The 12,912-nt window shown below is 40.5% G+C and overlaps 4 protein-coding genes across 9 annotated transcripts; 2 read left to right on the top strand and 2 right to left on the bottom strand.

Moving 5' to 3' along the window:
* Nucleotides 1-389: 389 nt before the first annotated feature.
* LOC135645586 (putative lipid-transfer protein DIR1) lies at nucleotides 390-920 on the bottom strand. Its single transcript, XM_065164147.1, has one exon. It carries the CDS (start codon nucleotides 862-864, stop codon nucleotides 553-555), a length of 312 nt encoding a protein of 103 aa, XP_065020219.1. The 5' UTR covers nucleotides 865-920; the 3' UTR covers nucleotides 390-552.
* A 2,624-nt stretch (nucleotides 921-3,544) lies between these two features.
* LOC135645354 (small heat shock protein, chloroplastic-like) lies at nucleotides 3,545-4,471 on the top strand. Its single transcript, XM_065163690.1, has 2 exons — nucleotides 3,545-3,802; nucleotides 3,887-4,471. Exons 1-2 carry the CDS (start codon nucleotides 3,604-3,606, stop codon nucleotides 4,345-4,347), a joined length of 660 nt encoding a protein of 219 aa, XP_065019762.1. The 5' UTR covers nucleotides 3,545-3,603; the 3' UTR covers nucleotides 4,348-4,471.
* Nucleotides 4,472-4,553: 82 nt separating this feature from the next.
* LOC135645405 (protein VERNALIZATION 3-like) lies at nucleotides 4,554-8,606 on the bottom strand. Of its 6 annotated transcripts, XR_010498783.1 has the most exons (5): nucleotides 8,227-8,599; nucleotides 7,779-7,840; nucleotides 7,366-7,406; nucleotides 6,098-6,249; nucleotides 5,756-6,008 (listed from the first exon to the last, which is right to left on the bottom strand). XR_010498783.1 is itself a non-coding variant. In XM_065163875.1 (4 exons), exons 1-4 carry the CDS (start codon nucleotides 8,422-8,424, stop codon nucleotides 6,696-6,698), a joined length of 318 nt encoding a protein of 105 aa, XP_065019947.1. In that variant the 5' UTR covers nucleotides 8,425-8,606; the 3' UTR covers nucleotides 5,756-6,695. The 6 variants fall into 6 exon arrangements, 2 of the variants coding, with proteins under 2 accessions (XP_065019947.1, XP_065019847.1); XR_010498815.1 differs by adding an exon at nucleotides 4,554-4,793 and having other exon boundaries at nucleotides 5,173-6,712; nucleotides 7,366-7,840; nucleotides 8,227-8,313; XR_010498809.1 differs by adding an exon at nucleotides 4,554-4,793 and having other exon boundaries at nucleotides 5,173-7,481; nucleotides 8,227-8,303.
* Nucleotides 8,607-11,730: 3,124 nt separating this feature from the next.
* Nucleotides 11,731-12,606, top strand: LOC103989043 (uncharacterized). Its single transcript, XM_009407782.2, has one exon. The coding sequence runs from the start codon at nucleotides 11,731-11,733 to the stop codon at nucleotides 12,604-12,606; it is 876 nt and encodes a 291-aa protein (XP_009406057.2).
* Nucleotides 12,607-12,912: the final 306 nt, after the last annotated feature.

Raw genomic sequence — 12,912 nt, 5'->3', positions numbered from 1 at the left:
AAACAAATTAACATTATTTAATTAAAAAAACAAATTTGAATCATTTAAAAATATGTATTTTAAAAATAGTCTCAAAATAAGCCATAAGTCTACAAGTCAGATTTTGTCATGAGTCTAGAAATAAGCTTAGTGTGAGTCAATTTATAACCCGTTTATGGTATCAAAGCTTATACTCTTTAACATTAGATTACACTCTAAAAAGAGTTGGTTTTGTTACACTATCTTTTTTGGCCATCCAGTTTCACATTCATTTTACCATACTTTGAGTGATTACATCAACACGAATGGTTGCAAAGCTATTTCGTTTTATGACTGAGCAACTTCTTTAAATTAGTCGTTTGGTTATGATTCATTTTATGCATTTGTTCGACCGGTACGTACTCATAACCTGATCAGCAACATGTAGTTCTCAGCCGAAGGAAGAAACGATGCACTTCTACGACGGTGACATGGTACACAAGACGAACACATTCCAAGCCCTGAAGACAATAACCCTAAACACCACAGACCTAAAAGAAGCACCGAGCAAAGCAATGGGGCTGCAGCATCTCATCAGCACTGCTGGGGAGCAGCCATGCTGCACTTGGCCGGGAGTTGCATGGCGCGCTTGGGGTCGATGCCGATGTACGGCAGCAGGACGGAGTTCTTGTAGGAGCAGAGGCAGGGCAGGTCGGCTTGCTTGAGCGCCGCGCAGCAGGCGTCGCTGGGCTGCTCCGCCGGCTTCACCGTGCTGATGCACGGCCTGCATGCATCCAGCCCCTCCTGGCTCATCTTGCACAAGCTCTGGGCCGCCACCTCCATGGTGCACGCCACCGCCAGGACCACCGCCATGGCCAACGCCACGCTCCTAAGCTTCCACTCCATCGCTGTCACTCTCTCTCTCTCTCTCTCTCTCTCTCTCTGGTTCTGTTAGCTCACTGGGAGAGGCATCGGTGCCCATACATATAGCGGTGGGATACGGAGCCCGTGACCCGGGGTTGTCCGGATTGGACGGTCACGGGGACGCTTTGAAGGCCACGAGATAATGGTGGGGTGCTTCGTACTGGTGTTCCCTTAGTGGATAAACTTATCGCTGCTTTGTTTGCTTGCAGATTTGTGTTGAGTATAACCAACAGACTGCATGTGTAGAGGAATCCACGTGAAGAAGACGGCAGAAAGAAGAAAGCAAATGGTTTGGTTTGTGATGTCTGCCAAATATGAACAAAGCTTCCGACTATTGTATACACAGTGAACGCTTAGGTTGCATGCCATTGGATCTACATTGTGGTTTAAAAGATTCCAAGTGACATATGCTTAGTATATTCCATAAGCTCATCCCCTGTAGACCATGCTCATTGGACGTTATATCTATACAAAAATGGAATTCATGAGCAATTTGAAAGACAAATGATAGAACTAAAAAGAATAAAATAATAAATAACATCAAGTTTTAAGTCACCAAATCTCAAATATATCTACAAGTGTTCTCAAGCTTAAACATAGCCACTAATAATTTTTATTTTTATCATATGGCTTGTCATTAATGAATTACTGTATTTTGATAATTTAACATGTGTTAACTAACCAAAACAATACAAACTCATTAGGTAAATTAATTTGAATAATTTCTTAACAAATATGTACCCAAAAGAGACACACACAATGGATAAAAAGGGATGCTTTTTTTAAAAAGTTCTGTTTATGTTTTTCTCATAAGGTGCCGTTAGTTTTTATTTTTTTATTTATTGTCTCTTTCTCCTAATATTCGAAATATCTGTCGTTGTCGCTCGTCACCTTTGTCCCATCATAACTACATCTGCTATGTTGCAAGGTCTCATCGCTTCTATATGATCAGTGTAAAAAGAAAAGAAGGGAAGAACAATCTAAGAGTGAAGAGGAGAAGGCAACGGTGGTGATGACGTCTCGCGATAGGGTGGAGGCAAACACACAAAGGTGACAGTGTGAGGGTAGAAATAGTAGTGTGAAAGAGGTGGGGCCTCGTAGTAGGGAAAGACAATGGGATGGGATGAAGGCGACGGGTAGCGAATGACGACAATGGACGTTTAAGTTTTTAGAAAAAAATATAGACACCAAATGAGAACAAGCTTACTATTCAGAGCCCCTTCTTATTATTTACAACCTCTTAAAAAATTAGTAAAATAATGTTATTATATTCATAGCCCCTCTAATTATACTTTTATCTTTTTTTTATATTCTGTGTAGCGCTGGCCTGCGCACCTTACTACTATCGACTCTTCCCATCAGTCATTACTATTGATCATCACCCCTAGCTTGCCCCCATAGTTCTATGTTGTCGATCGTCACCCCTAGCATATCCCCCATTGTTTCTTACCATCGACTGCCCCCACCGTTAATTGTCGTTGATCACTATCCTAATCCGTCCTCTATTGTCTCATGCTATTGTTTACATTATTATCGTAGATTGTCCCTATGGCTTGTTGTTACTGATTATTGCTTACGTCCTACCCCCACCACTCCTTGTCATCGATTGTTGCCCCTAGCTTGTTCCTCGTCACTTTTACTACTTGCCTATATCATTGCTACCGACTCTCATAGCTCGCTTGCATTGATTATTGTCCACAAAGTGCTCGACACTATTTTTTGTCGTCAATTATTACTCCCAGCTTGCCCTCATACGTACCATGCAAACTCTCTCTATCACTTGTCGCCCCTAGCCTACACTTTTTGTTGTCGATTCTCCCCCTCTATCATCGTCGATCTCATCCTATGCTGGATTATAAATAATAAAAATAGAGTTATAAATAATAATCTCCAATGAGAAACTTGAAAAGGTACCTATAGAGAAAAGACAAAAAAGATAGTATTATACAAAAAAAAGAAAAAGTAATAGTTACTTTATTAATTATTACTTGAAAGTGAAGCATCTTTCAAAAAGATAGTAGGAGCAAATTACTTATTTAATAATTTATTTATTTTCATGCAACGATAAATACTATATATATGGATTTGATCATAATTCGATTTGAATCAAAATCGAAGAAGGTCAACGGTTCGGTGGATACTAGTTGAACCACAATGAAGTTCTAGCGGTTCGGTTCTTAGAATCTTCCAGAACCACAACTAAAATTGAGGATTTCAATTCGATTCCAAACATGTAAAAAAAATAAAAAAAAAACATAAATGATTAAATTCCCTTAATATGTCTCTTTCAATAACTCACAGAAACGACAACTAAGAGAGATATTTTTTTCTAAAAAATAATAATAATAAATTAAAATAGACCGTATCAGTTCAAAATCGGAATAAAAAACGATTCCGATTCAAAATTCGAAGGAAGGGAAGCAACCGGTTCAGGGCTAGATCGACCGCTAACTGTTTGATCCGGTTCAGGAACGGGTGGCTCTATCGACCGCTGACAACGATGCGTCCCACATCTCAAATCGACAGTGGACCCAACTCACTGTGGGTCCAGGTTCCGGCGTGATCTAGAAAGCGTCAGAAGACACGGGAATCAAAGCGAGCACATCTCCGGAAACATCCGGAGCAGTCCTCCACTCCTTTTTAAGTGCCCGTCATCCTCAACCTGTTTCGTGTGTTCTCCGAATCCCATCTCCCGATCGAGTCACCAACAGTGGCAAGAAGATGTCACTGGCTCTCTCCAGCTTCGGCCCCTCCTCAGTCCTCCTCTCGACCAGGAGAGGTACGATCAACTGCGGGAGGTGGCACATCACGGCCATGGGTGCTCAGAGCAGAGACAACTTGGATCACATGCAGAGAGCCAGCAAGCCACAACAAAGCCAACCCCTGCTCAAAAGGAGAGCAGCTCCATCTTCCCCCATCGGTAAGCTCGCAAAGCCAATTAGTCTGAGACACCACTGCATGTACGGCTGCTAAGCAATCACTTATTTGTGAGCTGTTTCTTCAGGGCTTTGGGACAGGTTCCCCACGGCGAGGACAATCCAGCAGATGATGGACACGATGGAGAGAGTTATGGAGGATCCTCTCGCTTACGGCGGTGCTTCCCTGCCTTCCCTGAGCGGCGAGGACAGCGTGGGAAGCTACAGAAGGCGGAGGACGCCGTGGGAGATCAAGGAAGGAGCGGGGGAGTACAGGATGAGGTTCGATATGCCGGGCACGACCAAGAAGGACGTCAAGGTGTGGGTGGAGGAGAGGATGCTGGTCATCGAGGCCGAGAAGCTACCGGCGAAGGAAGGAGAAGCCGAGGATTGGTCAGCCACGAGCTATGGGAGATACAGCAGTAGGATTGCATTGCCGGACAATGTGCTGGTGGAGCAGATCAAGGCAGAGGTGAAGGATGGCGTGCTGTATATTACCATACCAAAGGCTTCGACTTCCACAAAGGTTTTGGATATTGATGTGCGGTAATCATATGTCAAGCTGAGAGCTGAAAGGTGTCTCCTCTGCTCTGTAAATGATAGAAATTGAGACTAAATGTAATGTGACTACACCATGCAGTAACTTTGTGACATAACACACAACACATTGTCAACTCTCCTCTCAACCCCATACGGCCAAACCTCTCACTCTCTCATAAATTACCCTCTCATATTAAGAGGACATAAGATTGGATACATTGAAACCATATAGTTTAATTATTTATTATATAGCAAAGAAAAACATACTAAAGACCCCAAATGGAATCTTCAAGATTGAGGCATCATAAATAAGGTAAAAGAAACTATGACAAATTTATCTAACAAAAGTTCAATTAGATGTAGATTGGAGAGTCTTCAAGCTTCCATCTATGATAGCCTGCATGCATAGTTGAGAACTCCCTTTGCTCAAGAAATTGTTAACCCCTTCCTTAGAACCTTTCATCAGAAGAAAAATTACATGAGTCCTTTAAAAATCACTCAAAACATTTTATACATGGAATATATATATATATATATATATATATATATATATATATATATATATTATTCTTGCTTGAATCTTAAATTCAAAATAAGCTAATCTCATCTACATACATCTTAGTAGTGTCAAAACCCAGCTATAAAGTATCACATCACATGCAACATATTGTTCTTTATTTACTTAACGAAACTCTTAATTGCTTCATGGACAAACCTAAAAGACACTCTTCACATGGATCCAACACCTCGTTGATCGCCTTCACCTGACACTAAATATGGATGGATGCATGAATCATGACCTAGATGATGGAGTTCTTAGTGTGTTATTTACTACCTTCTTCCTCCACAACCAGTCTCTCGTTGGCAATTAAAGAAGGTAGCAGCAGCAGGGAGTCCAAGGTTATGGAAGGCAGAGAAGTCTCTCGTGCTGAAGTTTTGACGCCACCCAGGCGCATGCACAGTCTGCTGGACTTGCTGACGGAAGAGGACAAGTGCGATACGGTGAATTCCGGCTTGTGGCCGTGGGCTTTCATAGCTCACTATCTCGTTTCCTGAAACAACGTTCCCGGTTTCTTGTCAGATTTTATGCATTCAACTTCACATGCACCTTTAGGGAATTGAATCCATTGATGGAGGAGGATGTTGATCCACTTCTGAGTTCTCCACAGTCAATTCAATCCTGGGAATCCTTCTCCCAGTAGCACATGGCAGAGAACCAAGATTTCATATACTATATCACAATATTAAATGACATGCGTCAAAGGATGATTACAATTATACAGGCATCATGACCCAGTGAACTGATCCTGGGAATCCCCCTCCCAGTATCAGATGTATATATATGTGTATATCTCAGATGTTAGCTACTGAGAGGACCAAAATTTCATTTCCAATAGTATACAGTAGCTTCACTAATATGATAGAGAAAGTTAACACAGTCATATATTTCCATGCATGGAAGAATTTGGTGATGCAATTGTGTATATATGTTGCTATGAGAGGCAAAATATAGAAAAATTCAATTTGCAGATAACATGAGTGACTAAGTTTCCTAACATCACTATGATCTAGTTTGCATGAGAAGAGAGAACATTCGCATATATATATATATGTATCAACAGCCATCTCAAGTGCATTTGAAGTGTCTCCTCGACGTGCCTGCATGCCTGCCTGTATATAATATTGCTGCTTCATCTTAGTCAAAAGAACATTTAGGTGTGTGAGTGCTTGATGGAAAGATCATGAAAATAGAGGCCGACCATGGTTCTCTTGTGGGCCCGCACAAACCACAAAGGCGTCAAGTCAAGCGTTGATCACCGGGAGCTGGTGGGGGGGGGAGGATAACAGCCGTCCATCGAGCTCGATTTCCGGTCGGAGCCTTGCCACGCCGACTGACGCAGGGAAGTGGGGCCTGCAGGAGAAAAGAAAGAACACTTGTTGGAGGTGGGGCCATCACCCGCCCTTCTCTCTTGTCCACTACGTAGTAGTAGCAGCAGCAGTATATCGATGCCATTTGAGTCGACGTACTCGTGCATGCGTGCAGAGAGCTTGACCAGGCTTTCTAAGAAGCACTGTAGCTTGCACAACAGTACACGAGTACGTGTGCAGCATACGTATTTGTGCTACCACTTGTAGGAAGAAGAATGAGGTGCAATCTCCTCTTTGTAAAGGAGCATGGCAACCTCATTTCTTTCTCCAGTTATGCATGTATATATGCTCCAAGTATCCAATATATTCATATATATATTGCACATCATGTTTGCTGCAAATGGATTGAACACACATGACATATGCATCTCCTCCTGCAGAACTATGGAGCACTGAAAGGGGTAAACAAAAACCCATTTACTTCAAACATCATGTGTTCTTCTGGCCTACATAAATAACACAGGACAGTATTATCCACTTGTTCCTGAACAAGAATGAGAATATTTGTGTAGGCCAAATGTTTTTTTTTCTTGGATTCACATAAGCATATTATTTAATTTGCTCGAACATAAAAGCAAATGGAACATAGAAACCACTTTCTAGATAGTTCAAATTTCTGAATAACTGAAGCATACATGTTGTCATAAGAAATTGTGGTAGAACTCCACATTCTAGGTAAAATCGATGAGTTATATTTCTCCAATAATTAATTAGGATTAGAAAAGAAATAGTTGATATTAGCTAAGAGAATTCTGGTATGGTCAATTCATGTATTATGTTTCTTTTATTTTTCCCTTTAGTCTGAAGAAACCTGTGCAGAATCAACAATGACATGACAAATTCTAGATGTTAGCAATTATGCCAGTTTGGTCTTATTGCCAAAGTAACTTAATGACTCAAATAGTGTTTGGTTCCAATTTACTTACAGAATTTTGTATAGTTTATATGTTACTGTCCTTATCATTATTTTGGGGTGATTAGAAAATAAGAGTGGAGGACTATACATATAAAAAACACATCAAAAACCAAATTTATGTCATTTGAGAATGTCATAGTACTATGCATTTAGGAAGAGATTAGTAGAGTAAGTTTTACCCACCATGACTTGCATCAAGAGTTTCTGGGATGTCTGTCACCAACCTAAAAAGTATTACCAAGAGACCAATGAGTTACTTGATTGAGAAGAACTTTGTTTTGGTGGATTGATAGACATGCCTAAGATAATAAGAATGGGTTAAAGAGTGTCAATATATGGTGCATAAGATTTTAGTAATTTAATATAAAACTAGATTTCATGTCCGCTAGCTTCTTAAACCAGAGAGATGAAATAAAGAAGGTAGTCTTGGTAAAAATATTTTGTGGGGATTATATTTCTCTGTTTCAATATATAAACATCATTTATCAGTACATTTTTCTTGAAAAGAATAAATCAAACAAAAATCATATATATATATATATATATATATATATATATATATGATATTATTTTTGGATAAATAATTTTTAGCTTACCAGTGCAGATACTCTCTATCAGTTGGATTGTTTGGACTTGGTGCATCAGGATCCACCATCACCTTATGTCAACAAATTAAGATTGTCCAGTGTCAAAAACCTTATCAAGTCAAAAGTATGATAGTAGAATCATAAAGATCCAAAATAATAACAATTAGTCAGTTGATATCTATATGGTTAATTGCAGATTAAAGTATTATTTCTTTTTCAACTTAATATCTAATACGAAAATAGCTTTACCAAATTAGTAGTAAACCTGCTTAAGTAATCATTTTTAACAATATATCTTATAATTTACAGCCGATATCGATAATCCTATTCATTAATCGATTTACTGGTTTATGTATGCAGGCTTTGATATGTGGTTAAGAGGCTGCAGGCATGTGTTCCAAGTTGACACAGCAACAAGACCATGAAAACACTCGTCTAGCTATGACATCGAACTTACAAGTGTATAGAGCTTCCTTGGATCATTCCCTTCAATTTGAACCTGTGGCTTATCCGCCACAGCCGATTGCCTTAGCCTACTCCCATTCGAGATTTCCCTATTGTTGTACATAATTCTCATAGTAGCAGATCTAGTGAAAGGATCCAACACATCCCCAACAATCTGCCCTAACACCAAAGGATCCCTTCCTCGTGACATTGGCTGCCTGCTAGTGCGCTGTAAAAGAGAAGAAACTATGTATGGATGGATGCACACAAACAAAGAACAGGAACAGGAAGAAATGGCAATTCAAATTAGGTGTTGTGGTGGGAATTCAAAGACGAGGGAGCACAATCATTTATACTGCAGCTCGAGGCATCCACTTTATCTGCACGATTGTTGGAATCTACTTTATCTTGTTCTTCTTTCTAGATAGGTGCAGCATCCCCCCACCTTTCAGCCTTTCAGTCAACACACAGCCAAAGCTGGTGACAGATTTCTGATTAATGAATATATATATATATATATATATATATATATATATATATATATATATATATATATATATATATATATATATATATATATAACTTGCAGGGAGAGCATGCACAGAGAGCTTTGAGCCATCACCTTCCCTGAATGGCGCCCGGCCAGGTAGAGACACGGGCCGACGTTGCTCATCTGCCGCCGCGAATCGGAGGTGCCAAGTCACGGCCAGCCCGGGCTGGCGAGCACTATGTGGGACGAAGATTCCACGCTCATCAACATCACGGAAAAGAGGTGTGGAGGAGAGCGATCAGTATGCACTGCACTTGCTTGTACATGATGCACGGCCATCAATCCTAACTTTATAGAGTGTCGAAGGGATCAGATCGGACATCTCATCCGATTCTGAGCTTCTTGGTAGGTCAGTCATCAGGCGAGCACCTGAGTCACCCTCTCAATCAATTTCGAACTTCTGCACATATGATCCGGAATGGAATCGGATTGATAGAAGCATCGTCGATAATCACTCTCACCATTAGGGTTAGGATCCTCTGCACCTATCGAAGCATTTGGACATGGGATAGCTTCCAAGCTACAGAAGCATATCGGTGCCAGTAAAGCAAGGGAACACAAGAGGGAAGTGACGAGGGGAGTGACGATGGCGAAGAGGTGGCACCAAAATAATTGGGAGAGAAATCCATACACGCGAAGACAAAGTGCAGGAAGAATATCTGTCGCGAATCCTTTTATCACAAACAAATGTGAGGTGAGGATGCCGCCATTTCTACGTCCAACGCATGACTTTGTTCTAACCTGCATGCCCTCCTCCATATGAATGTGACGGTTCCTTTCTTCCATCTTTTGCTTTATCTTCTCGAGATAAAAGTGCTACTTCTTTCTCACTTTGTTGCATGGAACAGCCACTGTTTTCTTCTTGTCCTTTTTTATGCCAAGGGAATAAAGGGTCTTTTTCGTAGTAAAAGAAAAATAAATTACAAATATTGTAATAAAAGAAGGGGAAGAAAAAGAATGATCCTAAAAGTGTGAAGAGGACAATAGCCAAATTACGAGAAAAAGTAAAAGGTAAGTGAGTCGATGATGGAGAATAAGAGAGGATGTCAACAGAAAAAAAAAAAAAAAACAAAAATAATAGAGTTGAGAGTGTTGGAGACATATATAATATTATATTGGTTATTAAATTATTTATGCATTACCAATAATTTCAAATACAAGAGGCATTTACCAGGAAGGTACACATCCATGAGAATCTTAATTCTGTTTCTCAAAACAGCCTTCGGCTGTAGACGGAAAAAGATAAGCGGTGTTGTCTTTAGAGACTAATGATGAAATCAGGCTAGAATAAGCTCGAGCTGACTGTGATTTGGCTTGATCAACAATAGGCTTATGCAACAGGAGGGCATTTATCATTAGCTTGTTCCCAGCAGCTTGACTTTGGACTGTGAAGGGAGCCTGTATAACAGGTGGGTGCGGCAAGTAGCTGGATCTAGCATTCAGAGGTTCTATCTGCTGCTCCAGACTTTCCTTGTCTGCCTTTAGCCTCTGTTTCTCATCGTGAAGCTCATTCTTCTCAGCCTGAATAGCACCAATCTTCAATGAATCAACAAGTTGAAAGTTCTCTCGTGCTGTAAAGAGAAATTTGAAGTAAACAGCAGAGTGGATTGACACTACGACCAACTAATTGAATGATGGGGCAAATCAAAACAAAAAGCATTTCTTTTGGATGTATGAAGCAATTAATACTTATGGTGTAAAAGAATATTTACCATTTCCATGTCAAACAAATTCTTTCTTTTGATTTCCAAGTAAATGTTCATGTCTTGCCTCAACTGGAACATTAACTTTTTCTTACTGCTTGGTAAAGCAGCTTTTGCTAAAACCCAACTGATTTCTTCAAACTTGCTTCAGGCATGAAACTACCAGAAGAAAAGTTAATTCCCCATTCAGCTCTATGTCTTAAGACTAAAACCATGCCATCATTCAATTATTGGCACCATTTTCTTGGTGGCACTCTTGCGAGAACCCTGATCACCCTTTTCTTTCCCTAATGTATTTATTCCGACCTTCCGATCTCGAACTAAGGATGCTTCCGCGTTTAAATTTTTATAATAAATGAGTCATAAAAGAATACAATATAAGCTTTATTTAGTTTACAACGGAGCTAGCGATCGATAACACTCTTTGTAATGCCATATGGACCCTATATCTAATCTCGTACAAAAAGCTTTATGTAAATGAATTTTTTGAATGACATTGAATGGATCCATTATAAGATACAAAGCATATTTGGTAGCTAAAAGATTTTAGCAAAGATCATTGACTTTATAGAAGCATTCAATCTTGTTATCAAATATATGATAATTCGATTTATCCTGAATTTGACTATCACTCAACGTTTGACAACTGTGATAATCGAATATTAACAATATCTTTTTTCTAGGAGACTTAAATTAATGATGTCTTAATATAGTGTTTTTTTTATCCTTAACATCCTAACTTTGTATGTAAATTCTGAAAACTTATATATAATTTCACTAAGCTCCACGAGCATGGTACAATGAACTTGGCTCTTGATGTCAATGTTAATTTCAAATCTGATAACTTTTTATATATACAGTAATAAAAAAATTATTTTATATATTTATTAGTTTGTGTGGATGAAATTATGGTTATAGGCAATAACTTTATTGATATCAATCACTTTCTTAAACAATTATTGGATCGATTCGTCACTTGATTATTTTTGGATGTAAAGGTTGTATTTACATTTACTAGTCTTTTTAATTTTTAATATATTCAATATTTTGAAAGGTAGAATGCTAAAGAAGTTATCATCTTACTTTCTTCTACTAAATCCCTCAAACCAATCCTGCTATAAATTCTATACAATATAAATAAATAGAATACAAAAACTAATTCCACCATAATCCTTCATAGTGAAGGATATAGGAAACAACTGCATGATAATATACTTCTGGGAGGAGTCATATCGCCAACTCTTTGCTGCTTCTTCCTCCGACGATGAGAGACTTCGTCCCATGCCTCGGCCATCACGCCGTCAGGGTCGCCGGATCCGCATGCTCCGGGAGCAGCATCTCCTCGGAACGGCCGCCACAGAGCACCGTCTCCTGCTGCTACAGAGCCGCTCTGTCCACCCATAATGAGTTGCTCATCAAGGTCACCTGGCACAAGAACAACCGCGATACGTCGGTCTTGGTCGTGATCGAAGAGAACCCCGGTTCTGGTGTCTCGGATCCCCGCGGAACCACCTGCCAGCTCTTGATGAGGAAGAAGGGAAGCCAGTCCTTCGCCATCGGGAACTCCGAGTCTGCTCTCCACTGGGACATCTCCGCCGCGACGTATGGCGCAGGAGCTGAGCCCACGCGGGACTTCTACCTCGTCATGATGGCCGACAAGGTGTTCGTGCTATTGCTAGGTGATATGTGGAGAGAATTCATCAAGAAGTTCGAAGACAAGGTGTTGGTCGCCGCGTCCTCCATGTACAGCAGGAGGGAGCAAGTGTTCGGCGCCACGCTCTACTCCACCAAGGCTCAGTTTCGCGACGGCGGCAAGGATCACGGGATCATGGTAAGATGCAAGGGAGACGAGACCGACGCCAAGGACGCCGAGCTCTACGTCTGCGTCGACAGGAAGAGGCTGCTCCATGTGAAGCGCGTGATGTGGAACTTCCGCGGGAATCAGACCATATTGGTGGACGGATCAGCGATCGACGTGCTGTGGGACGTGCACGACTGGTGGTTCCGCGGGTCACCAAGCAGCGCCACCTTCATGTTCCGGGCGAGGAGCGCGCTCGCGAGCAGGCCGTGGTCGGAGGAGGAGTTGGCGAAGAGGGCGTCTCAGTTCACTCTGTTGATCCAAGCTTTCAAGAGAAAGTGAAGCTGGCGACTGTTTTGATCACTGGCTTCTTCCTTGTTTCATCGACATCCAACCTAGTGCGGAGTTCTAATTGCAGGCAAGTGTTCGATTCTGGACAAAGTAATCATTGAAGCCTGTCACAAAACTGGTGACAAGACCCATTCTCTCTCTCTCTCTCTCTCTCTCTCTCTCTCTCTCTCTCTCTCTCTATATATATATATATGTATATATATATATATATATTAATGTGACGATTAACTAGCTATTTTTACCCTCTTGTCATGATTAATTCTTTATTTGTCTTGGAGTTTTGGTGATCAATTTTGT

This window comes from Musa acuminata, chromosome BXJ1-1, assembly GCF_036884655.1.
Source record: "Musa acuminata AAA Group cultivar baxijiao chromosome BXJ1-1, Cavendish_Baxijiao_AAA, whole genome shotgun sequence".
Classification (NCBI taxonomy): Eukaryota; Viridiplantae; Streptophyta; class Magnoliopsida; order Zingiberales; family Musaceae; genus Musa; species Musa acuminata.
This window is presented reverse-complemented; position numbering and strand designations above follow the sequence as displayed.